This window comes from Corvus cornix, chromosome 4 (genome assembly GCF_000738735.6).
Source record: "Corvus cornix cornix isolate S_Up_H32 chromosome 4, ASM73873v5, whole genome shotgun sequence".
Taxonomy (NCBI): domain Eukaryota; kingdom Metazoa; phylum Chordata; class Aves; order Passeriformes; family Corvidae; genus Corvus; species Corvus cornix.
The window spans coordinates 40,020,660-40,045,701 of NC_046334.1; the positions used below are offsets into that span (position 1 = coordinate 40,020,660).

At 38.2% G+C, this 25,042-nt stretch overlaps 1 protein-coding gene across 3 annotated transcripts in view; it reads right to left on the reverse strand.

Annotated features, from left to right (window-relative positions):
• Nucleotides 1-25,042, reverse strand: part of DCTD (dCMP deaminase) — a 51,096-nt gene that overhangs the window by 17,890 nt on the left and 8,164 nt on the right. The window contains exon 1 of one of the 3 annotated variants that reach the window (XM_039551135.1): nucleotides 1,313-1,399. The exons of 1 other annotated variant lie outside the window; for it this stretch is intronic. In XM_039551135.1, coding sequence (XP_039407069.1) covers nucleotides 1,313-1,347 — 35 coding nt within the window. In that variant the 5' untranslated portion in view covers nucleotides 1,348-1,399. Of the gene's footprint in view, nucleotides 1-1,312; nucleotides 1,400-25,042 lie in introns of those variants that run through there. One more of the 3 variants, XM_039551136.1, reaches the window with a different exon arrangement.

The following is a 25,042-nucleotide window of genomic DNA, read 5'->3' on the forward strand; positions in this document are numbered from 1 at the left end:
AAAGGAACAAATGTCATTCAGCTACTTAAAAAAATGGTCTACCGTAATGAAAAATTTTTTTGAGAATCCTAAAACAGAATTTATCAGCTCAAATTTTTTTCATACAACAGTTATGACAGTCAGGTATACAACAATATAGTACAGCTGGAGAACTGGTGAGTATGAGATCAACCTCCATCTTTTTTTAAGAAAACTTTTTTTAAGTTTTTCTTCTGCTTCCTTATCTTTGATGTCATGTGCATTATGTTACAGCTGTATTCTAGCAGTATTTTCCCCCAGTATCAAGTATACTACTGAAGACCAACTGTCAATACCTTGGCATTGAAATCACAGAAATGAAGGAAAAAAATGAAATGTGTATTAAAAATAAGAAATAAACGTCTTCAGCTAAGCTCTTGTTCCCCAAAAGCCAAACAGGATATGGGCTTTTGATGATCATAAATACAAGCTTCTTCTTTAAATCTTATCTTTTATGATCACTATTAGATCGAATGAATGTGGGATTTCCTTTACTTGAGGCTTCTCACCTTTCCCCTATTACAGGGATTGAGATATGGTCATTACACATTGTATACTGAGAGGAAAGGTTTTGAAAGAGAAAACTCAATCTTTCTTACAGAAAAACAATACTCAGTGCATTGAAAATTAATTATATTCACAATTTTCTTGGGAGATAACCCACCAAACCTGTAAAGACAAACACCGTGTATGAATACTGAGCCTCAATTAAGCAGTACAAGAACACTTCTCTTCAATGAATGTACTTCACTTTTACAGTCACTTCTGACTTTAATTAATTGCATATTACTCACTCCGGTACTCATTTCCGGAAATAATGAACATACGACACCCGGCCTGTTCTTTCTCCTATCCCAGCGATTACGAAACCCAAGTAAAACAGGCCATGCCCTCACCACAGGGCCTTCGGGGGCTTCGGGAGACGCCTCCCCATCGGGACGGCTTTCCCCCAGCACGGCGACCGCCGGTGCTGCGCGGGGGAGCCCCCGGCTGCGCGGACCTTTATTTCCCTGCCTCCCCGTCCTGCCCCGGAGGATTCCAGCTTCCCTCCCTCCCATCCCGGAGGATTCCAGCTTTCCTCCCTCCCGCCCCGGAGGATTCCAGCTCCCCGCTCTCCCACCCCCAGAGGCCGCCGGGCCCCGCCACCAGGGCTTCACCCGCGGGCGGCAGCGGCCCGTCCCGCCCCGAAAAAGTTTATCGAGCCGGCGTGCGAGGGGAGCGCGGTGGCGGTGGGAGCGGGAGCCGCGGGGTGACGGGAGGGAAGAGCCTGGGAAGGGGGCCTGCACTCGCGTACCCGTTCCGGTGGTGGCCGGGCTCGGGGCCGCTCATCCCGCCGGGCCACGCTGCTTTCGCCGCTCGGTGCCGCAGCGCGGGCGGGCGGGGCCGGGGGCGGGCCGGGGGTCCCGAGCCGCGCCCCGAGCAGCCCGGGGCAGCGCGGCTTCGGCTGCGCCCGCAGCGCCCCGGAGCTCATCCCGCTGGCCCGGACTGCTGCGAGCCTCCGCGACACTATAAACCAGTTACTTGAATGTCTGTTCAATTTTCTGACAGATGTTGCTTCTAATGTTATGCTTTGACACAAGCCTGCGGGTTTTTGCCCAGCTCGCGCTCGTAAGGTAAATGCTATTTATTAAAGCTTGACATTAACATATTAAAACGTCTAAAAATCGGAGTTTTTATTTGTTCTCTGGATGTAAAATTGATGTGGAAATTGAGTTATGGTTTATTAATACCTCCAGCTGCTGCCAGGTCTTAGAAGTCTCCCAGGATGCACAGGTAGCTGAACATACACATATATAACCCATTATAGTGCAAAATAAGAGGTATGATAATAAATATTAAATGTTGGTATGGTGTGTTTGTGTTCCTTCTGTGAGAAGCTGCCTACCCTGGCTAGCTGGCTGCCACTAAGGGCATGCCTTTACGGAAGCACTCAAATGGGAGCAAGGTACACATGTTCGCTCCACGGGGCTGCGAGGCATCAAGCGAAGACTGCCCAAACCCAGCCGAACGTGACCAATTCGGTTCCCACTGGAGGCAGTGACAGGGGCAGCAAACTCAGTGATGGACAAAAAGAAAACACTTGCCTTTGAGAGCATCCCCAAGAGGGGGTTGTGTGCGCAAGCCATGGGTTCACACTGCATGTGAACTGCACCACTGATCAGAATGTGGTCAACAGACATGGCTGAGAGAATGGTTTCCTGCAGCCTGGTCAAAAATCTTCCTCTTCATCCAGGAGGATGCTTCAGGTTGGAAAAACAGGACATTTTTGGGAAACCGGGTACACAGCAGTCCTATCTCAGAAGCTGTCTTTATAGTTCCCCCTCACTGACTATATGCACAGCAAATTGCACAAGTGGGCACCTTACTACACCAATGTGTGCAAGAAGATGGCTAAGCCAAGGAACCTGCCATGCTCATAGTTATTCTTGAAGCTATGCCAAAACAGAGAGGTCCTTCAGTGATCAACACAGAGGAACACATTGCTAATATGTTTTCATACTAAGATTGCTGTATCAGTTAGCTTTTTTTAAAACAACTGACAAACCATCAAATATGAAAATGTTACTTAATTTCACAGATATTCCTATTCAGCTGTAACCAGAAAACTTGGCAAAAGCAACCTGTTATACTTCAACTGACAAATTTTCCAGCCCTCAGAGTGGGAAAACATATAGCTATTTCAGTTTGCAAGACTTCTATTGGCATAATTTCATATGGACAACAAATGCTCATGTATGGTTTGTTAATGAACAAAAAGGAACTATTTAAATGCAAGAAAAAGAAAACAAATTTAATGAAAGTAGCATCACTCAGGAAAGCATAAGCCTGTAGGTGAAATGAAAGGCCTGACTATGGTTGATCACAAAGAGAGTTAAAGAGCACTCAATTATCTGGATAAAATAGCATAATTCAGTTCAAAAAGTTTTCTACTATCTGTATATCTGTTTCTGCACTCTTAAAGTATGAATTAAAATCCTAACACTACAATTACCCATGCCAAATTTGTTATTTTTCATAATTAGGATTCTGATGATAAACCATAACATCTACTACTACTACTTATAATACAGCAGTGATATATGGCCTGAGGAGGAAAACTTTTGGTGGAATTTTAGTTAGTAGACTCCTATAATGTTGCTAAATGACACTTCTTCTGGAAACCTTGCTACATTTTTATTTCCCCTAGGTTTTCAAAGAACTATACTGGAAAATTCTCTCGTGGCCAAGTTGTGACTGTTCTTCTGACGGTGTACTACTGTACTGACATAACAGCCTCTTTCTTCAAGCACACATGGGAAGAAAGGTACACCTGGACTAGGTAAGATTTGGGCCAGGATCCTGTGTTCTAAACACAGGGTTGTGCTGAGGGTAGGTAACTTGACTTACTGCAGGTGTGGGGCAAAGTCATGCTGCCTGGCAGGTTCCATAAGATTTCTTTGGCATCTGCCTGCTTTGCAAAAGCAGCAGCTACCCTGGATCAGCTGTCTGCATCCTCCTCTCCATTAACTCTGAGATCTAGAAGCTTATTTGAACCTTTCATCTGCCTCAGAACCATTCTCTGTGACAGAACTAGAGGGCTCTAACTCAAAACCCCTGTTAAGACAGTCATGCATTCAAATAGGCCGAATTTCTTTTAAATTCATATCTGACACCCTAGTCCTGTCCTTGCACGTTCCTCTCTTGTTCCATAGAAGGAGGATGTATGTCAAAAAGCCTCGAGTATCTCAGGTAATCTTTCACAAGTTATTTTTGTTTGTGTCTCATTTCCTAACAAGGTCCTGAGCGTGGACTATCATGACTTTGCTGGATAGATGTCAATAAACAATCTGAGCTGATTACAAATACTTTAGATGCTCTTATTAATGAAAAGTGATACAAGTTTGAAAGACAAGCTAAATATATAACCATCTGTCAAGTTGCTTATATTTTTAGCTTACTTCTTATGAAACATTCACATCTACCTTTTGTCAATTTTGATAATAGGAAATGAAGTTGAGTGTGGGGAACCCCCAGGTTACAGACCCCACTCCCCACTTTCTTGCTTCTTGCCAACAGACTCTTTTAACTTTGCTGGCAAGCAACATCTCTCCCCAAATGTACCATATGTATAAGTTGTTGCTCAGAGAATAATGTTTGCTATTTGCCAGAATATGGAGCATGCAATTTGGTAGTCCACCCTGAAATCACTCTCAAAACTTAAGGGAAAAGTAAAAAGAAATTGCTAATGAGCTGTTGTCTTTTTCTCTAAGAGAATTAATTTTTCAGGAACTAATTACTAGGTTTGAAGAGAAAGACAAACAAATAAATATGACAGTATGCCTTTATATCTTCTCTGTCTTACAGAGAAGTAATTGCTCATGGACAGAATAATTTTCATATCTAGAGAACATTATTTTTTAGGAAAGACTCATCTTCTAAATATTTTTTACAAATAGGAATTTCTACCTGTGTTAAACATTTCCATCTACACTTGCTTACAGTCTGAGGAACATATTAAATACAAATGCACTTTCTGGTATATGCTGCAGTTCTGAATTTCTGTTTATAATCTAATAAAGAATTTGAAGTTATGGCTTCCTCACTGCTCAAATAATATTTGTTGCAATGTCAGGTTTGCACTGTGAACAAAGTCCTATTTTGGAACCCCTTTGCAGAAGACCTAAACAGGGTTAGCTGCAGAAGCTTGTTAGCAAACCAGCCCATTAAGAGGCTGCAATAAACTGTTAGATTTTTATATTGTAGCATTTTATATAGGAAGCATGTTTTAGATATGTGTCAGAATTATTATACGATTTTTAACTTTAGCATGTAACTCTTCATATTATAGAATTTTGGAACTACTTATTAATAAAGATGGTAAGAAATGCAACTTGTTACCAGCCTTTGATTAAAACCAAATAGGGTGATATCATGGTAATTATGGTGCAGATGGAAGCCTGTTGCAAGTTCAGTATTTTCAAATTCAGGTGCCAAAATTCAGGACACTGAAATCTGTGTTTAGATGCCTACCTTTTTACAGATTTGTAAACACTGAATGCAAGAGATTCTTGTGTATGGTGAGTATCTGTCAGGATCAATAAAGCCAATATTAAGGTATTTCTCTGCTTTTCATGGCCCAATAGGAAATCATTACTCTTCTCTATTCTTAGATTTTGACGGCTTGTTTATTATGTTACCTTTCTATAACATCTGTTTCTTGAAAACTAGAGTCTAGTGCTAGACTTAAGTTTTCTTCCTTCCTGTCTAAGTGAGATACTATTTTGAGTATCACATTCTCAATCTTCCAGACAAAATTCTGCAAAATTCCCTAAATCCAGAATTTTTCCACATTATTCTGACCAGGGTCAGAAATTAGTATATAAATAATACTCTTTAAACAGTCTTCTGATCAATTTTTAGAAGTACACTATTTTTCATCTCACATAAAAATTTTATGGACATATGGCGACTTCCTAATTTTGACTGTTTTCTTGTTTTATTCATACTGATGGTTCTAGTTTAGGTAGATACTGTCTTTGCAGTACCTTGAACACCTCATTCTTTCTTTGGCATCAGTATATTCTCCAGCTAGATTTGCTCTATCTGTATGTTGTGTGTTATTTGCTGATGTTTTCTCTGTTTTTTCCTAATGTTTGTATCTGTCTCTGACCAGCCTTCTACTTTTGAAATTCCTTTTCCATTCATACCTGTCCTTGCATCCAGATTCCCCTTTTTATGCAATCTCATACAATTTCATACCGAATCCAAAACACAGCACTGTACCAGCTACTAGGAAAAAAATGTAACTTTATCTCAGCTAAAACCAGGACAACAGGACAAAGATGGGTGCTAGAAAAATGGAAGATATTGGATGTGATCTTTTTTCCTATCTCCATCCAGAAACGGAAATCACAGATATTCTTGCTAAGTTGTCCTTTGGAAAGTAAACTGAGACACAAAGTCTCAGACTTCAAGTCTTCTGGCAATCCTAGTGATTCCTTCCAAAACATGAATTACCTTCTTTGTCCACCCATAATAGTGATGATCACAGATATTCCCTAGTTAGAAGTGAGAAATTTATTTTCTGCTTTCAGTATAAAATTTCACTTTCTTGGCATGCTGCTTCTGGACTCAGCAGCTGCCTACATACTTCACAGCTTTCTATTTCTTCTGTTACCTTCCCCTTATATTTCAAGGCTATTTTTAATATCTAAGAAGATTATCTTCTATTTCCACCCCTTCTGATTTGGCAAAATTTTCCTGTGATGATGTAGTAGCTTTTCATACTACATCCATGAATTTTCCCTAAGTCCCAAAATCTCTTGCAGTGCACCAACTTGCAAAAACTCCAACTGGAAAATAACGTTATCTGTAATCATTACAGAAGACACATTCTGAAGACAGAAATCTTTACTTTTCCATACAAATTAGATCAAATACACATATCCTTTCGTATCTGGGCAAACTAGTTTGCTGTTAGTAGTCTTTCCTTTTCTTCTCCTGCTACAAATTCCACTTATGCTTGTCTTTTTTAACCTCAGTGGAATTTCTGTTCAAGCTTCTTGTTCCTCTCAAATTTTTTTTGTTTATGATAAGCTTTAGATTTCCTCTATAGAGAATTTTCCTATTTTTATGTATAATTTCCTGTCATTTATCTTAACTGTATCTTTAGATTTCATTATTACAGTGTGTTAATCTTCATACAAGACCTGCTATACAGAATCATTTTCTTACATCTTTATATGGGATTTAGCATTGAAGGTTTTAAGTAAATGTGCTAAATCCATTCTGTGATAAGAGATGAATGACCCTTTCAGCTAACCTGTGGATTGGGGGGGGGAAGACAATATCTCAGGATTCTCAGATACACTAGCAAAATTAAACTAAGTTAAAAAAAAAAACCAAAATGAACTGCTCTACTCACTCTGGGCTTGTCCTGTATCTCACGTCAGCATGATGAAATCCCTTCAACCTACTTGCCTTTCAAATTGCCAATATGCTCAATTCCCCAAATTAGCATCAAAGGTATTTTCCTTCATCAGTAGGAGGATAACTGCTCTGTCTCTAGGACTTAACACCAAGAGAACTGTGAGACACAAGGCACGATGCCTTCATTTTGTAACATCCTGAGTGTTAGATTGGCATCAGGGCAGAGGGAGCTCAGGTGCCACTATCATTCTATATGTGACTTCTTTTCATCTCTTTTACATTCTGGCTGTTTCCTAAACTCATTGAACTAATTACACGAGAGCAGCTAACAGCCACACTGCTCTAACTTATCAATAATGAAAAGCGAGCTGGAGCTGTCAGGAAATACATTTGACATCCTAACTTGGAAGAACAGGAACTCTGTTCTCCCTCTGTAGATATGAGGGGAAATATAACCATTAGTAAACCTAATTTATTTCGTAAGCAGAGTTGACAGCATGATTCCTTTTCAACATTTCCTGGCACTTTCCTATTATGAGATTGTGCTTTTAGTTGTCTACATCAGACAAACATGATTTGTTCAGACTGAAATAGCCCAAGCTGAGCACTTGCTACTACTAAGATTATTTTTTTATCTTTCAGTTTGTATCCATATTTTTTATGCCATTGTAATTTTAAAACTTTAAAACTTTTTATTATAAATAAAAACATATCCACATTAGGAAGACATTGACTTAGATGGCAAAGACAGCATATGGTAAATGAGGAGCTCTAGCAAGGAGCCACAGCAGCTTTGTGCTATGCAAAAGAGACGATTAGGTAAAGAAGGCAAAGAGCAGGATGTGATTTTTGAAGCAGGGATCATTAAGGAATTCGAAAGTGGATGGGCTATAGACTGTGGAAAGGGAAGACAGACATTAGTTAGATTTATCCAATTCTTATTTCTCAGAATACAACAGAATGTTTTTAGGGTTCAAAGTACTGAAGAAAAACTGTCTTTTGAAGTCAGCCTTCACAGCAGCCTAGGGAGATAAAAAAATTAAATAACAGATGTGCCTTATTTTTTTCAAAACTGAGGAAGCAAAAGGGAACAGATATGTGATATTCCTCCTTTACAGGAAAGTAAACTAAAAACCTCCCTATTACTTCTACAAAAACTTCAATAGGTTCTATAGGGATATTAAGAAGAACTCCAAATCACTCTGCTGGTATAGATGTCCTCCAGGGTGAGCATTTTTCCACAGAAGATGAATGTCCTACACAGGCAAAAATAAGAAACAGGTCAAAAATCCCAAGAATTTTATGAACTTTGTGAAAACTGGCTACTCTTATTAGGACAACTTTTTAGAATAAAAATGTTTTTATGCAAAGTCTGCTAAATTGACTTTAATGGTCTTTTAAAGGATTAGACAACAGAGGATTCTTGTTGGGAGATATTATATGGGTCAATTTATTTGTGCATTTTGTGTTAGAAAATTCTTCAATATTTTGAACAGCACTTCGGCTGATCTACAGTACAAGAACCTGAAATTACCTAGCACACTGGGATCAATATTGAGCAATATTTTGTCTCTGAAAGAAATTCATTCTGACAGAAAGGAGTAAGAGCAGTGTAAGGAAACAGAGACTCCGGCTAAAAAGCTGGATACAGAAATTTCCTACAAAGCACTACAAATTAGTTGATGTCACCAGAGCAAAAAAACCATAGTGACAGAATAAAATGTTATCCAGGTTCCAGAATACTTTATTATCACCACCCTAGGTCACTAAGCTTCACAAGCTATATCCATCAAATTTGATAGCAGTATATATACTCAGAGCTGAAGCTGGAAGGTGCAGTGCTTTAATGTACTAACAATGTACATTAAGGCACCTGGGTTCAAAGTCAGTTTATGACAGGAACAAAATGAGTTTGTTGGTCTCAGCCTGCACTCTAGTGGACAATTGCACATAAATCCAGTCCTGAGAAGAATACCAAGAATTAGATTTGTTGGCCAAAACATATGGTGAAATTCATATTCTCTGAACATTATTAAAAACAAAATATCTTTGCTTTTTGTTCTATTCTGAAACACTGCAATATGAGATATTTCCATCAGCATCTCTTTAATACTGTGTTACCAGGATTTGAAAGAATACAACAGAAGGTGAAACAATACGGAGGAGCAGCAAAGGCAATAAGATGCTTCCATGTTAGAGGAAAAATGGAGATATGAGGACATACTACCGTAGCAGACATATATAATGTTTTTTGACTGGGTAAAATATTTATCTTTATTTACCTCTTTTTATAATGTAAGACACAGAGAAACAAAAAAATTATACATATAATAATGATAAAAAAAATTTTTGATACATAATTAGCCTGTAAACTCATGTCTGAAAGATGTCTTAAGAGGCAAGACCTATACAGAACTTAAAAAAAAATTATGCTGTTACATGAATAATAAGAATAGCAAGGTTAGATATTATTAAAGGAACTCAATACTAGTATGAGGGACTCAAACTCTCACAATTCAAGATATAAAACAAACATAAATTGCCTTAAGCATGAGCAGAAACTACACCCACAGATGTTTTATTTCATTAATGTATTCCATACAGTGTTTACACATATTTCAGTGGGCAGGCAGTAGATTGCTGGAGTCTCAGATTTGTGTAGTCTGTGGTATTTCCTATTTGTAGAAATCAGCTGAAAAAAATTGTCTGGAACTATAACCCCATTTCAGGTTATTGCCCTTTATAGTGTTCAACCTCTTATCCGTCAAGCAAACAATATTGATACCCAACCATTTACAATTACAGTCATATGTCACCTACAGAGGCGAAGTAAAAAATTTATTAAGTTATCCTGTCTTTTCAAAACTTTATTTAAATATAAAGAAAAGTTTGTTATCACTAGGTTAAAACTGACCATTACATATTATATATATTATATTAACATAAATACATACTATATTAACACAGTTTTTTGCAGTCTTATGATCTGTCCTAGTCCAAGCTGACCTTTCCCTTATTTTTCATCATGTCATCTACCTCACTCATTTTCTGGACTGTTTGAACACTTCTACAGTTTACAAGCCTACATTTCAAGATCAATCTAGAATTAAAATTCTTTTTTTATCCAAATAAAGTTCACCTTATGGTGTGGCTACTGTTTAGCATGTTTAGAATGCTATCTTTCTAGATTTTTCATAATTAAAAAGCAGTCTTTTTCAGTCTTTTAATGACAGAGCAGCCTCTCTGGCCATATTCTTCCGAATTGATTCCAAATTTAGAAAACCATCAATTTTTGTAAAAAAGTAATAGTGCCCTCAATTTTGTGAAGAAACGCAACTCCAGATAAACTTCAAAGTGCAATTTATCAAACATGAATTTCCTCTGTCCCCTCAGTTACTATTATACTATTTGTTTATCAAAGCTCTTCCTCCATGGTGCTTTCATAATTACTACTTCTGATTATTTTGTTCCAAAGCTTCTGATAGCTCATGGTTTTCCAAAAGGTGGAGCCAATAAATCTTAGTCTGAAAATATGAGTTTTCATTTACAAAGCCCCCACATTTTTTCTAGGTTTTGTAGATAAAAAGTGAATTTTAACGACTTTTTGAAAGTGAACTAAGTGAATCTGAAAGCCTCTAAAATCACAATGGAAAGAAAGTCAAATTTTAATCTATTGGGGAAAGGAGCTGAACTCATAAATTTTGCTTATGCAAAGATAACAATATGTTTCCATGAGTAAATTCTAGCTCCAAAACTATGTTTTAATGGAATGACTTGACAAGAATAATTTCCTTGAAGATAAAAAAAAATAATTAGAAATGTTAAATAAGGCCCAAATTTGTCAAGCATGACACAGAGGAATGAAACAGCTAACACTCATATAACTTCAAAAGAATTTGAATTATGCACTTAAATTCAGACTTGTGGCATGAACTAAGATAATTACCAGGAAAATAGCAGCTTTTGCAGTCAATAACAGACATTGGATTGAGTTTGTCAATTTTTCTGAGCTGACAAATGAAAGGTGATAGCTGCTGAAATGAGCTGCGGATTGTATGAGAACTACTACGGTCTGTAAGAGATAATGCTTTTATTCTCAAAGCCTGAAGCTGAAAAAATATTAATAAACCATTTATATCTAGCTAGTTTTAGTGCATCAGGTACCCAGGAAAGAAAGGTTTCTTGATAGAGGTAGTCTTTGTTTTCACTTGGCATCAAACATAGCTTTCTAAAAATGTTTTTCTGCTCTATTCTCCTGATAATTCAACAGCAGCAGGACCAAGAAAACCTTGTCAGAAGTACCAGATGCTTGCACAGAATTTCTGTTGTACTCATGACCACCCGCTGGCAAATACTAATGCACAGAACAAAAATAAGTAAGATAGCTATAGCTCAAAATGGATAGTGCAGGAAGTGGGATACAGCCAGTGAACCAATAGAGAAGAAATCCTGCCCGTAACAGTGGTGCCTCTCTGCTAGAGAATAAATAAATAAAACCCACTATCTATGCTATGCAAGATCTTAATCTTGATCTTACAAAAGAGCTTAAAATACTTTACTTTCTGCAGAGCAGAGATCTGTGCATACTAAAGGAGGAACATACTGTAACCATGACTATATATTCCAGCGATATAAACCACTGAATGACAGCTCAGGATGAGCCAAAGCTGATCAAAGCCTCAGGAATTTTATCTCCCCAACTTCTGTGGGAGCCCACTGTGACGAGCTTATCTCTTTGATCCCAAATTTAGAATATGTCAGAATGGGTTAATCCTACAAGTTTATTTTAACATTTGACAATATTTTTTTAATTAAAATGGTAGTCAGGACCCCAGCTTTCAATTTTCTCACTGGTTTCCATCACTTGGAAAGTGCCAGGGCACAGAGAAAAGTTCTAACTTTTGGATTTCACCTTTTGGCTGAAGTATTTTCATCTTTTCCTAAGGTCTTCCAAAGGTTTCTGAATTGGTTTGCAGAGAAATATGAGTGTTTAAAAAACTTAGAACAAAGTCTTAAGAAGTGCCATGGAAAGGAAGTGAGAAGAACCCCTGCCTGTTACTATTTTTACAGCTCATTATTTGAAAAGTTGCTGATTTTTTCATGCCATAATTGCAGTGTCTTAGCCATGGTACAGATATGGTACAGATTTCCCAGACCAGGCAGTCAGTTCCCTGTACCCAAAGGTATGGTGCATCTGGACAAGCAGGTCATCACCCTGAGCAATGGATCTTCCTATGAGCCTGACTGGCAGCTGAGTTACCCAAGGCTTGTGCTCCCTTATATGAGGCTGACGAGAGGAGAACCCTACACTTTCCTTCTGCTCAGTCTCACTGCAACCACGTGATTACTTCTGCACAGGGGCCTCGACACGGAGCTGTTCCCTTTGGTTCCGCCAGCCCTGTGTGTGCCACACTCGTGGCACATCTGGGTCACTGAACACGTAGCATGAAGAGTTGTCCCTGGTGCTTTAGCAGGGAAGCTCAAGGCATACCTATTACCTGACAGCGCATAGCATCACTTTCATTACAATTGTCATTCCAGATGCGATGCCAGTAAGAGTGCCACAAAAAGTACAAATAGGGACAATTGTTCACTGAAACCAATAGTGCTACAAGGGAGGGAAGCGCAGGGCAGCTGCATGAATTAAATATCCGTAAGACTAGGGGAAAAAAGCAAGGGCAAGTAAGCACACAAAAAGTCCTAGAACAGCACATATTGCCCCATATCTTCCCACATTTTAATTTCTTTGTTCTCTACAGACCCAGCTCCGAGGAAGGGAACCCTGCCAGGAATCTCCTTCAAAAACATCTAGACTAGATCATGGTCAAGGAACAGCTAAGGGCTTACATCCAGGCACTTCTTCCCTACAGCTCTGTTTTAATTCAAAAGGAGTAACAAAGTAAGAAAGAGGAAGTTTGTTAAAACGAAGAGAAGAGCAGCTCAGAGTCTCAACTCTGTACAGGCACCAAGGAACCTGTTTAATGATACCATAGTCAAAGTACATACTTTCTCTTAAGAAAGACTTCAGAAAGGGCAAAGGAAGCTGGTGTAACTAACCAGCAGGGTAAGTAAGGCTGTTAGAAGCAAAAATCTATCTTAGAAAATGCTGAAGTCATGTTCAAATGGCACAAGAAGAAAGAGTTACAAACTCTGCAAGGTTAAATGTGAAAACATAATAAGACAGACCAAAAAGCACCTGAAGAATATCTAACAAAGGAATCAAAACTAATAATCCTTTTCACTACAAAACACATCAGGAGCAGGAAATTTGCCAGAAACTGTAAGGCTAGTTTGTTTTCAGGGCATAAAAGAGTACTCAGAGAAGTCAAGGTCATTGCAGACAAGCTAAGTGAACCCTTTGCATTGGTGTTCGTTGTGGAAGGAACTGGGAAGATTCCAAAACCAGAACCCTTCTTGGCAGGGAACTCATCTGAAGAGCAGTCTGAAATTGAAGAGATTACGGAATAAACAGATAAAGTGAAAATCACCAGGAGTATATAGTATACACTCCAAATTTCTGAAGGAAGTCAAGGACAAAAGAGCTGAATTACTCACTGCAGGGTTTAACCTATTGCTTAAAATTGCTTTGCTTCTGGAAGGCAGCAGATGCGAAATTGATTTTTTAAAAAGGTTCCAGGGAAAATCTGGAAATAGTAGGACTCTAAGTCTGATGTGTACAGGGCAAATTACTAGAAGCTTTGATAAGAAACAGAATCAGGACATACCTGGCTAGATCTGATTTATTTGAAAAGAGTTAGCATTCTGTTGAGGAAGATACTGCTTTACAATTCTAATAAAAGTTTTTCAAAGGAGCCAAAAAGGACGTGGATTATATGGGTGTGATGATATTGATTTCCAAAAGACATGAGTTCAGGTTAGAATTAGGGTTTTCTAAACCCAAATGTCTACAAGGGTGGTAAGACTGAAGGTAGAAAAGAAAAAGACCACCAAGACAGGACTTGGGGGTGCTGGTTTACAGGGAGCACATTATGTGAGGGCATCCTAAGCAAGTTCAGCCTGGTCTGACATAGGCCTTGGGGCAAGACTAAGGAAAAATTATTCCAAAGAGTGTGACTCTTGTTCTCTAATAAAGAAAAAGGCCCAGAAAAGCAAAGGCCTCTTACTGGTAAAATGAGACACTATTCACTGTGTTGTTATTTTCAGTGCTTTCAGATGTAGCTTAGTAAATAGGATTTTGTCAATACAAGTAAAAGGCCAGACACTCCACAGTGACATGATAGTGCAGGGCTTCAGGAGCTGTCTGTGCTTGTCTTGACATGAGCTGATTTTAATTCGGGGTTTTCTTTTGTGTGTATGTGACAATCATCTAGTGGTCAAGAGGATATTACCTACATGGGTTGACCACAGTCTGTGTATACTTTATATGGTAAAAGCATAACTATCATTGTAACTGTGGCTTTTTACATTGAAAGGGGCTGTGGGGAAAATTTCGGACTTTACCAATGAGAAGGATGCAAACTGCTGTAAGAAAACCCAAGCAGATCGCAAATCAGAGGGGAAAGAGACTCCTACTGTGAACATCAACATCTTTCCATCAAAGGACACAGGAGGCCAATGACATGTCCATTTCTGAAGCAATCTTTTTAAGGAAGATGGAAGTTGTCAACCTTAGGACCCATTGGGACATGCAGAAGGTGAGCACTGCACCACAGAAACTGAGTAGGAAAAATAAAGTTTATAGGAACAAGTTTAGCTGTATTGTTAACGGTTTTTTTCTGCATTAATGGAGTGAATTGTACCATTAGATTATTAAAACATTAACAGGATTAGCACTACATTTGTACCTCTTATTTTAAGGCATGATCCCTTTAGCACATAGGATTTGAAAGTAGCATGAATCCAGCCTCAGGCTAAGGCTAGTCATAAGGTCTAGGGTTAAGGTTTGAAAAACTAGAAAACTTACAGAGGGTGATGAGGCTGAGGGTAGAAAAGGGACTCCAAGGAAATGCAGGACAGGTGTCCAGGAGATTCCCAGGGAGAGCATTATTCAAGGGGCCTTAAGCATGCTAGGAGGCTTCAGCCTAAGCTCAGTGTTAGTCTTTGACAAAGTTCAGAAAAGGTGGTTGAAAAGAGTGTGCGTCTTGATTCAATGTGGAAGAAAATGTCTGGAAAAAAAAAGACCTATCATAAGTTATTATATATATGTATATATCTCAGAAGCAATATCTGCTATATTGCTCTTTGTGGATTCATAGAATCGTAGAAATATTTAGGTAAGAAAATACCTTTAAGATCATCAAGCCTAACCATAAACCACTTCCAGGTCCACTCTTTGAACCTGAGCTCTGGCTAGGCTATGATTAAAGTTTGTTTCATACAATCCTGACAGGGATGGGGGGACTGAGAGTAAGAACTGGAACCCCCTGGGAGTAAAGGGCAGGCCTTAAGAGGTTCCTTAGTAACAACATTAGGCTAAAGGACCCTGCATCTCTCTAAACAATAACAACTTAAAAAGGGAGCCTTACTGCATGGATGGTTAAAAGATAAAAGGGAGAGCATCAGAGTAAATGGTCAGTATTCGTAGTGAAAGAGGTCAAAAGTGGAGATTTGCAGTGGTCTGTCTATGTTTTCCAGTACATTTATAAATCAATTTAAAATGAGAGCCAATAATGAGATGACAGTTTGTGCTGGTGATACCATACAATTAATGGTTAGTGGGACAAAGGTTCGTTGTGAAGAACTGCTGCAGTCCCAGAGACCAGCGAAGTCCCTAAACATACAATACAAACTATGTTTCCTCTTTGAAGGGAGTGAAAGAGAATATGCCAGAAGGGATATCTGCTGGTCCAAGATTATGTAGAGGGAGATGCCAGCTCTGTCACTTCACTATTTGGCCCCCAGTTACAACTCCATCTGGTAATGGTTCAAGGGGCTTTGGGCTTGCATGCTCCAAGAGATCAACTGTCACGATGGACAATGTCCAGGGGCCAGAAACCCTCCAGAAGCAATGTTAGGACCCATCAGTCAGTGTTGTAAAATCATTAAGTCACATGAATGGCTGGAGAACCAGTCTTCTAAGGCTCTACCAACTTGTGCAGCTGGCTGTAGTGGTCAAGTTTATGGGACTATGCTTTGCATATAGAACACAACTTTCTCTTCATGGAGAGTCACAAACTGAGGCTTTGTTTTTTGGATTTCAGGAAGCCAACAGTGAAGATGCTTACATTTTCCTCTAGTTTTTGTCATTATTTAAAATCTGTATCCACTAAAAAAATCACAAAGAACAGAAATACAAGGTATGCAAAGAAAAAATTCTGTTGCTAATCAAGTTCTATATTACCGTTAACATCCCCACAAAATTTTCAGTGAAGTAAAAAACAGCATATGGCAAAAGTCTCAAATCAGACTTCTTTTCACCATGAATCACTGTGGAATTCATTGGGGTTTCAGTGACAAGACTTTTTAAAGGAATTCCAGTTTTAAATATATAACAGCCTAATAGGTTGGAACAGTAATTCTTCTTCCATAAAATTTAATGGCTACTTTTTAGATTTCATGTGTTTGTGACATTTTTGCAGACTCCTATTTCTTTTGTTGTTTTCATATTGCAACAGAGTCGCACCCCAGGGTACTCTTTGAAACTGTAACTGATGTAAAAGCTTGACTGGCAGATTTTTGTGCACAAAATATATGTTTCAGGACATGTTAAAGTATTTCTTGATGGAATCTACTTTGTTCTCTATTAGACTGTAGTTCATTTCTGTTATGTGAAAACATATTTTTACATTGGGTACAGTACCAAACACATTGCTTTTTGTACTGTCTGTAAAATGTTAAATATTGCTTATGGCACTATGACAGGTATCTAAAAATACAAGAGGAACACTTCTATTTTGGTAAACTGCCCAGATCTTCCACACAAATAGAATATTTAATATTTTGGTGTGAAGATTACCAAAATGGAAATCATGCATAACAAACTAGCTTTGTTTCTTTGGGAAAATGACAACAAAAGCAGACAAAAGTATAGAAGCATATATTGTTAACTTGGATTCCAAGGAAGCTTTTAATCCAGTACCAAATAGATTATTAATGAATAGGGTAAGAAGGTAAGAAAGTAATTGTCAACTGGACAACAAACTGGCTTGCTTTCAAAGTCAAAGAATGGCCAAAAACATGAAAGGAAGATGACAAATGCAGAAAGCTTACATTAGATCCACATCTTCATCACACTAAAACACTGGACAACTGACAGAGCTTCAAGGTGCGCAAATTGATGTGTGAGGAATACAGGTAACAGCTGATCATGAACAGAAATGAGGATAATATAGTTCAAATTCAGTGGAGAAAAAAAGGTGGGTATGCATATGCTATAAAAGTGAAAATTTATAATGTATAAAAGTAAGTATGTTAAAAGTAAGAATGTTAAAAAAATAACAGAGATTCTACCCTAAATTATGGGTTGTACTGAGCGTGTCAAAGACCTAGTGGTGTTCAATAAAAAGTTTACAACATCAGGTAATTAGATATATGGTTATATTAAATTATGTTCAAACTATTTGGTAAGAATGTAAAATACCATTAGTCATTCAATATCTGGCAGCAGCTAGAAAGGACAAAAACAATGTACAGAAGATGGAGAATGCTAAATCCAGACTCATAGTACAAAGGAGCATGGCAAGAACTGAAAACTACAATATTAGTTTGTTTCAGGAACACAAAGATTAACACTTCTTTCCATCAGTTTACTTGTTTGTCTATGCAGTGAACTGGTAATTATTCCAGCAGATGCACCAGATTGATGGAACTGCAAAATGAATTTTACTCTGAGAATTTTCCAGTTATTGTCAAAAAATCAGAAAGAGGAACAGAGGTAGAGGACAGCCCTTGTTGGAAGACTGCTGTGGTATTTCTGGGAATAAAGAGGGATTTCGTGCACTGTATTTCAAAAGTGTATGTATTAAGCATCAAGTGATGTTCCTTGTTGCTGTAGTCTCTAACCAGTGCAGTATATGCTAAACTCATCATTGGTGTGTATACCCCCGCACTTTGTGTACTGCAGTGTGAATTCTCCCCTCACCCTCAAGGTGTGTACTCAAGAATAGTGACTGGAAGCAGTGCTATTGCTACCAAATCCTTGATTTACATAAATCACATGGGGGTTTTGTCTCCCACCTGCCTTTTCAATTTCCAAATGCAAAAGAAGAAAGAGTTAGACAAGATGGTCATAAACTAAAACACACAAAGTTCCACATCAACAGGAGGAAGAACTTAATTACATTGAGGGTAGCAGAGCACTGAAACAGACTGCCCAGGGAGGTTGTGGAGTCTCCTTCTCTGGAGACATTCAACCCACCTGGACATTTTCCTGTATAACCTGCTCCAGAGGTCACCCTGCCTTGGCAGGGGGATCAGACCAGATGATCTCTAGAGGTCCCTTCCAACCCAAACGATTCCGTGATTCTGTGAAGATAAGGCAACACCAAGTGTAAAGTACACTTCACATATAACCATACTCATTAGAATCAAGATAGCTTATTCTTTTGACAACAGCTCCCAAATAAACATTTGGCTGAAGTTGAAGCAAAGAAATAAGTGATGCTACATGAAGAGCTCACAGAGGCACTACTCTGAACATAATAAGCAGTAAGTGCCCAGCTCAGTCCATAGCTATGGATGGTTTGTGGATTCTTATATCTTTGCATCTGGGACTAATGCTTGCTCTCAGGCAGTTCTCTTTGTTGTAGATAATGGTCTTGCTTTCTTATTCTTACTTCAGTTACCTAGATTACAGCAAAGCACAGCGAGACCTGCACCTTTCCAGATGCTCTAGCCTGTTTCTCATCTTCTGAAAATCAGAGTAAATTCTGGTCACATAAAACTCATTCTGCACTCCTCATACTGCTTTTTCATTGATTTGAAATCTGAAGATCTGAGATCCCAGTATTCTGCAGCCTCAGGTTAAGCTAACTGAAATCTAGAGGATGAATAATGTGAGGTTATGACTTGAAAGAGTTGCTTTATTGCCAGCCTCTATCAGAATAAAATCTACCTGTATGACAGACAAAATTCTAGAGGGACAGAGATAGGGAAAAGAAATAAAAATAGAATTAATTCTTGCAGAAAGGAAAGACAATCACACACAGTCACTGCCTTCTGCTTCATCTGCAAGACCAGCTACACCATAAAACAGACCCTTCCTCAATGACACAAACCAAAATGATGCATATGTGTTTCCCCAGTATTTTTAGGACAGAGGTTAAATGATACATCACTATTGAAAGAATTCAAATACCAAGATACTAAGCATGACATAAGAAAATAATAATAGAATAGAATAGAATAGAATAGAATAGGTCTTTTTTTCACAGTGAGTTCTAACCTTCACTACATAGAGCAGTGTCTTGCTACTGATGTCAGATGCCTATGGAGAAAATTGGATTGAAAGCAGTGATTGTGGGGGATCCTTCCCGACAGGTTTTTTTGCTGGAGATCAAGGTACTGAGAAGAAAATAAACATTCTCCTTGTCCCATCCGAATCATTCTCACAGCAAGGGGATGAACTAATCTCTGCCATGCTCACCCATTCTGTGTTGGACTTTTTTAGCTCCTCTATGTTATTAAACCTATCTAAGTGAGCATAGACAGTGCTCGTAGTTTTATTTTATGATTCTCTTGAAATAGCTTGTGGCTGTTTGTGCTTAATTCTTAACACATCTTAGATATTTTCAGCATCTTACTGGGTGATGCTAATATAAAGATGCTGTCAAATGCTCTGATGAATCTTAGCTCTATACTTCATATCTAATATTTTCATAAAGAATTTTTCCTCAAAGACTTTCAGGTATCCACCTTCAGTAGATTTCCAGATTTTGTATCCACACATTAATATGCAAATTATCCCTACTATTCCTCCTTAAAGCAATCTCCTAACACTTCTTTTCATAATATTGTCAGCTTCTAACTTTTGAATGCTCATTTTGTAATACTAATAACCATTTTTGGTAGAATATGCAAAATAGAGCAATCTGCAGTTAGCACAACTGGCATCAGTGGTATTATTCCTACTCTTGGTGAGTACAATGATGAATACAAATAGGCCCAATACATTTGAGAATAGTTTCTTGGGATCCTGTTCTTGACAATTTTCCATTTGATTGTTTCTTTTATGGAGCTTTCAAAATGTCCAGAAATTTTCTATGTCTTTCTAGTAAGTTGGAAGAAATATAATAATAAATTTAATAGGCATGTAGTGAATGAAGCTGTGAAAATGAAATGAGGGTAGAAGCAGAAATGGAAGCAATCTCACCACTGTACTATTAAAAAAAAAGGACTTACTGTGAGTTCTTTGCTATCTGTTATTATATTGAAAAGAATTAATATATTAAATGTACTTACTGGTAGCTCATTTATAAGTAAATGGTCATCAGCTACGGTCTATACGGTGGTCTTACATTATTTATTAGCTCCTGTACCACATCATCCAAACATAAGCCTTAATCAATACATCATCGATACTTCAATTCTTTATTCTATGTGATCTAAATTATGTAGCTTTAAAAAAATATATATATATGTATATATGTGTATATATATATGTATATAAGTATATATATATATATATATTATGCCCAGTCTTTCCAAACCCACCAGAAATAAACTTACTTCTAATCAATAAAGACACACATATCTCCTGGGAACTGTGACTAGTTCTACATACAGAGTAAGGAATTTAAATAGCATAAGATAAAATGGCAGAAGTTGTTTATGCATTCCAAATTTGCAGCCTTAGAGCTTCAAAGATGAATGGAACTAGGTTCAATGTTTAGGCAATGGCCTTATTTTATTGGGAATTGTGCTCATGTCATGAGAATAGAGAATGCTCAAGATCTCAAATGTTAGAAGAGAAGAGAAGCGGTGTAAGTTAAGTCTCTCTGAGGCGAAAGTTAATTCTCTCTGAATTCCTGCAGTAATTTTAAAAGGATAGAATTATGGAATGCATTACTACCACAAAGTATCTTCTCCTTCTTGATTTTGTAAGATTTGAAGTGATTGAAAGGAATGGTAAAACAATAAAAAACAGTCTTTGTTTTTCAATAAACTGCTTCCTTCAGGAAAGTGAGATGGTTAATGACACAACAGTAAATGCTGAAGATACAGCTTGACATACTTTCTGTAGTGGAAGTCATGTTGGGATTGTAGCAGGCCTTAGGCTGAATGTTTAAGTACAGCCATACTTCACCCACAGGCTTGAATGCAATTTCAGTTTACTTAGGAATTTAACTAACTTTATTTCAAACCACAGGGAAAAAAAACCCCCAACCTTTAAAACTTCTTAGTATTACCCCTAAACTTATTTTAAAGGTGTCTTTTGATTAGAAAAACTAACCCATTAATCTGAATGACAATTATTACTGTTCTCAAAATGAAACCACTTAAAGAATCTGGGTGTTCTTATGGAAAAGTTTAAAACTATTATACTTCAAACTAAATTTGAAGGTATTGCATATTGAGTTGCCTTTTTCTTTTCTCCCATCGATTTTAATTACTAGTACATTTGCATGAAAATAGGATCTTTACTTCTTGAAAGCTCATCAGCTCCTGCTGCTTATTCTTCATTGAAGATGTCAGATGCAAAGGGTTAGATCTTCAGGTGAGGAAGAAGCAAGAGCAGATGTGCTTAGAAGAAAGGAAGTTTTTATGCAAATACTATTTTTAATAAAACAGAACAGGATAAAAAATGAAAATGCATGCTCTGAAAGCAAAATTCCAACACCTCTTCCAGGATATATAGATGTCACTCCAAACAAAAGTAATTTTAAATTTTAAAACTGAATATAATGAAAATACAATATGAAACCCTAAAGATTCACTAGATCATTGCTTACTTCAATTTCCCTACTTGATACTCATGCTCTTATTGTACAGAAAGGAAACATGAGACCCAGGCAGTCGGATTCATTTAAACCCTCAAAATAAGGTATTTCCTATAAAAAGTTTCTACTTTTGATTGTCCTTTCTAAAACAAATGGCTGATTTCTACTTTTATATTGTAAAAACCAATGGTCAAACACTTATGTGAAGAAACCATGAGCAGCCAATACTGAATGAACACAAATTATGAAGTAATTATTGGCTTCTCCATGTGCAGATCCAGTTGTAACGCAGTGGTGCAACTCTTTGAGGGAGTTTGCACCACCACGTCTGTGCTTTCAAAGAGAACTGAAGGTATTTAACACCATATTTAATATAAGACCCCTGCTTCTACATCTTGACAATGTAGCTTGATTCCAGCTAACAACAAAACTGAGTATGTGAAAAGAGGAATGAGAGTCTGAGCTGTATTTGCAGTACAGAAAAAGCCATCAAAGTCTCACGCACTGCTCTGCTTTAAAAGTGCTATTGTGCTCTACTAAATGTTATTGAACATTAACTGGTCTTTAGATAGCTCTGGCTATTGAGATAATAAATGTGGCAGTTATGTTTGACAATCATTGCAACTGCCTGCAGCCTATCTGGGTAGCTCCCTGAAGTTCATCACACTCTGGGCACCAGACTGGTGATGACAGTAAATGAGCTGTTATTCATCAGGTATTCCAAATCTGCGCACAAAAATTTGGCCCTGTAAATGTTTTGGAATGACAAAAGGGCACTAATGGTTGTCATGGTCAGATCCCCAGTCTGTGTAGCGTAAACTATGGGCAGTACGGCCTCTCTGATAAAAGGGGGCACCACTGGTGAAGGGAAAGGGAAAAGGGAAGGGAAGAGGAAAGGAAAGGGAAAGGAGAAGGGGAAAGGAAACATGGTTGGGTCTATAACATGAGTCCTGCTAAGAAAAATACATCTCTGTCAAAGCTCTGGAAGTGGTACTTAGCCTCATTTCTTCTGGTACAGAAAATGGCACAGAGGCAGAGGTAAGGCCCAGAGAGCATTTTACCTGCAGCCAGGAAATATTGACAGTGCACTCAAATACTTGAATTCAAATCTGAAAAACAAATGAATTGCTACTAATAAAAACAAAGCACAGAGTCCCTTTTACATTGTTTCATCCTGTTTAAAACACAAACATTTGCACACTGCAAGCCTCAAATGGATAAATGCTACCATGAGAACTTATAAGCCATCTGCTGGCTTCCTAATGAAGCCAGTAACTATTATTGTTTACAGTTGAACACCGGGGGTCATGTGTATTTGCTGTAATGAAAGAATCAATGCATCACTGCAGATGCTAAAAGAGAACTTTTTTTTCCAGACGGCTAATTATAAATACAATAAAATAGCAAATTAAAAAAAATCTGTTCATTTCCATAGAGAAATAGGCTTGGCACATCAATTACAAAACACAGCACTGCTCTGTTTCCTAGTATTCTCCACTTGACAGGCTCAGCTTACAGAAACAGAATCACAAAAAGTTACTCTTCAATACTTAACAAACAGCCGATCACCAAGGGGTTCTTAGCCCCTAATTCTCTAACCTTTACAAACCTCCTACATTATTTAATTGTACTGTTTATCTGAATGTAATGATAAAGTGTGCCTTAGCAGATATCTCTCTGTTGCTGTTTCGCTCTGTTTTTCTTGCTCAAAGACACAGGATATATGAAAACTTGGTTGAGCTATTAAAAGCATCCTGAAGTTTCTTGGATTTTTTAAATGTTGATGAGAAATTGATACACAGCAGTAATACAATCAATTTCTGGCTCATAATTTCATCACCCAAAAAATAATATACTTACAAAATCTGACAAACTAATTCCAAACATTTAGCAAAACTAAAAAATTATAAACAACTGGACATTTGTACATGATGGAATTCTAAATTTCACTGAATGCAAGCCATTAATTTTGAAATTTTATTAATGGCCTTTATTTTCTGTAAAAAGAGTATCTTAATTTCAGGAAATTTCCTAAAGCCTGTGAATCAAGAGAGCTTACTTGCCTTGCTGAGTCAAAAACCTGCAAGTGACTCCTCATTACCCTCTGATACCATCAGGGCCATGTCACAGCTGCCTTGCAGCTTCTACTCTCCTCATACCACTTGTAACATACACAGAGCTACAGATCTATCATATGGGTAAAATGCAGTATAACATAGTGGCTACACGGGATGCAATAAACAGGAAACCTGCATAATTGTAGGCCACAAATCAATAAATCCATAGGAAAGAAAGGGAACAAACAATATTCCACTTTTACAATAATACTTGTAGCAGGTGGTATTCAAGGCAGAAATAAAGCAAGCTGTCAGCAGGAGAATACTGCTTCTTTTCAGATTTTGTCTTCATATTGTGGTGATGGCCTGGGAGAGCTAACACCAGGTAAACCAGAGTGGGAAGAGTTCATTAGTGAGGTCAGAGAGGCCAGAGGAACACCACTATATAGGAAGATCTACTAAGTCTGACACTTGGATACAGTGCTGCACCCTGACAATGCCCACTCCCTGCTCCCGGCCTCACATGCCTGCTTGGTTGGATGTCACTGATTGTGTGAGGTGCAGGGACTGGGAACCCCAAGGAGAGGCCCCACTGCAACCCCTTGCTGAGGCCTCTTCCTTGTCTGATGGTCGCACCCTGTGCCCAGCACCTGTGGGCAAACCTGTTGTGTAAACTGCCACGTTTTCCTGAAGTATGCACGTACCACCAGCAAGTGGCCTGTGATGCTGGGTTGAGAGAAGATGGAGGGGCCTCCTCAGTATCCAAAGCTTTGCTTTGCTTTGCATTGCCTCACTTTGCTTTGCTTTGCTCGGCTTCGGCAGACCTCGCTGAACCCTCCCAGACAAAATCACTAAAAAGAGCTGAGTGATTGGAGTAGAGAAGAGGATGAAGAGAATAATTGTTTCAGCTGGAATACAGTTAATTTTCTTCCTACTAGCTGGTACAGTGCTGTGTTTTGGTTTAGGATGAGAATAATGTTGGTAACACACAGATGTTTTAGTTGTTGCTAAGCAGTGTTTACACTAAGCCACAGAATCTTCAGCTTCTCACCCCACCCCCAGCAGTGAGCAGGCTGGGCACAAGAAGCCAGCAGGGCACACAGCTGGTACAGCTGACCCAAACTGGCCAAAGGGATATGGCATCATGCTCACTATACAAACTAGGGGAAAGCTGGACAGTGGCCACTGCTCAAGAACTGTCTGCACATTGATCAGGGTGAG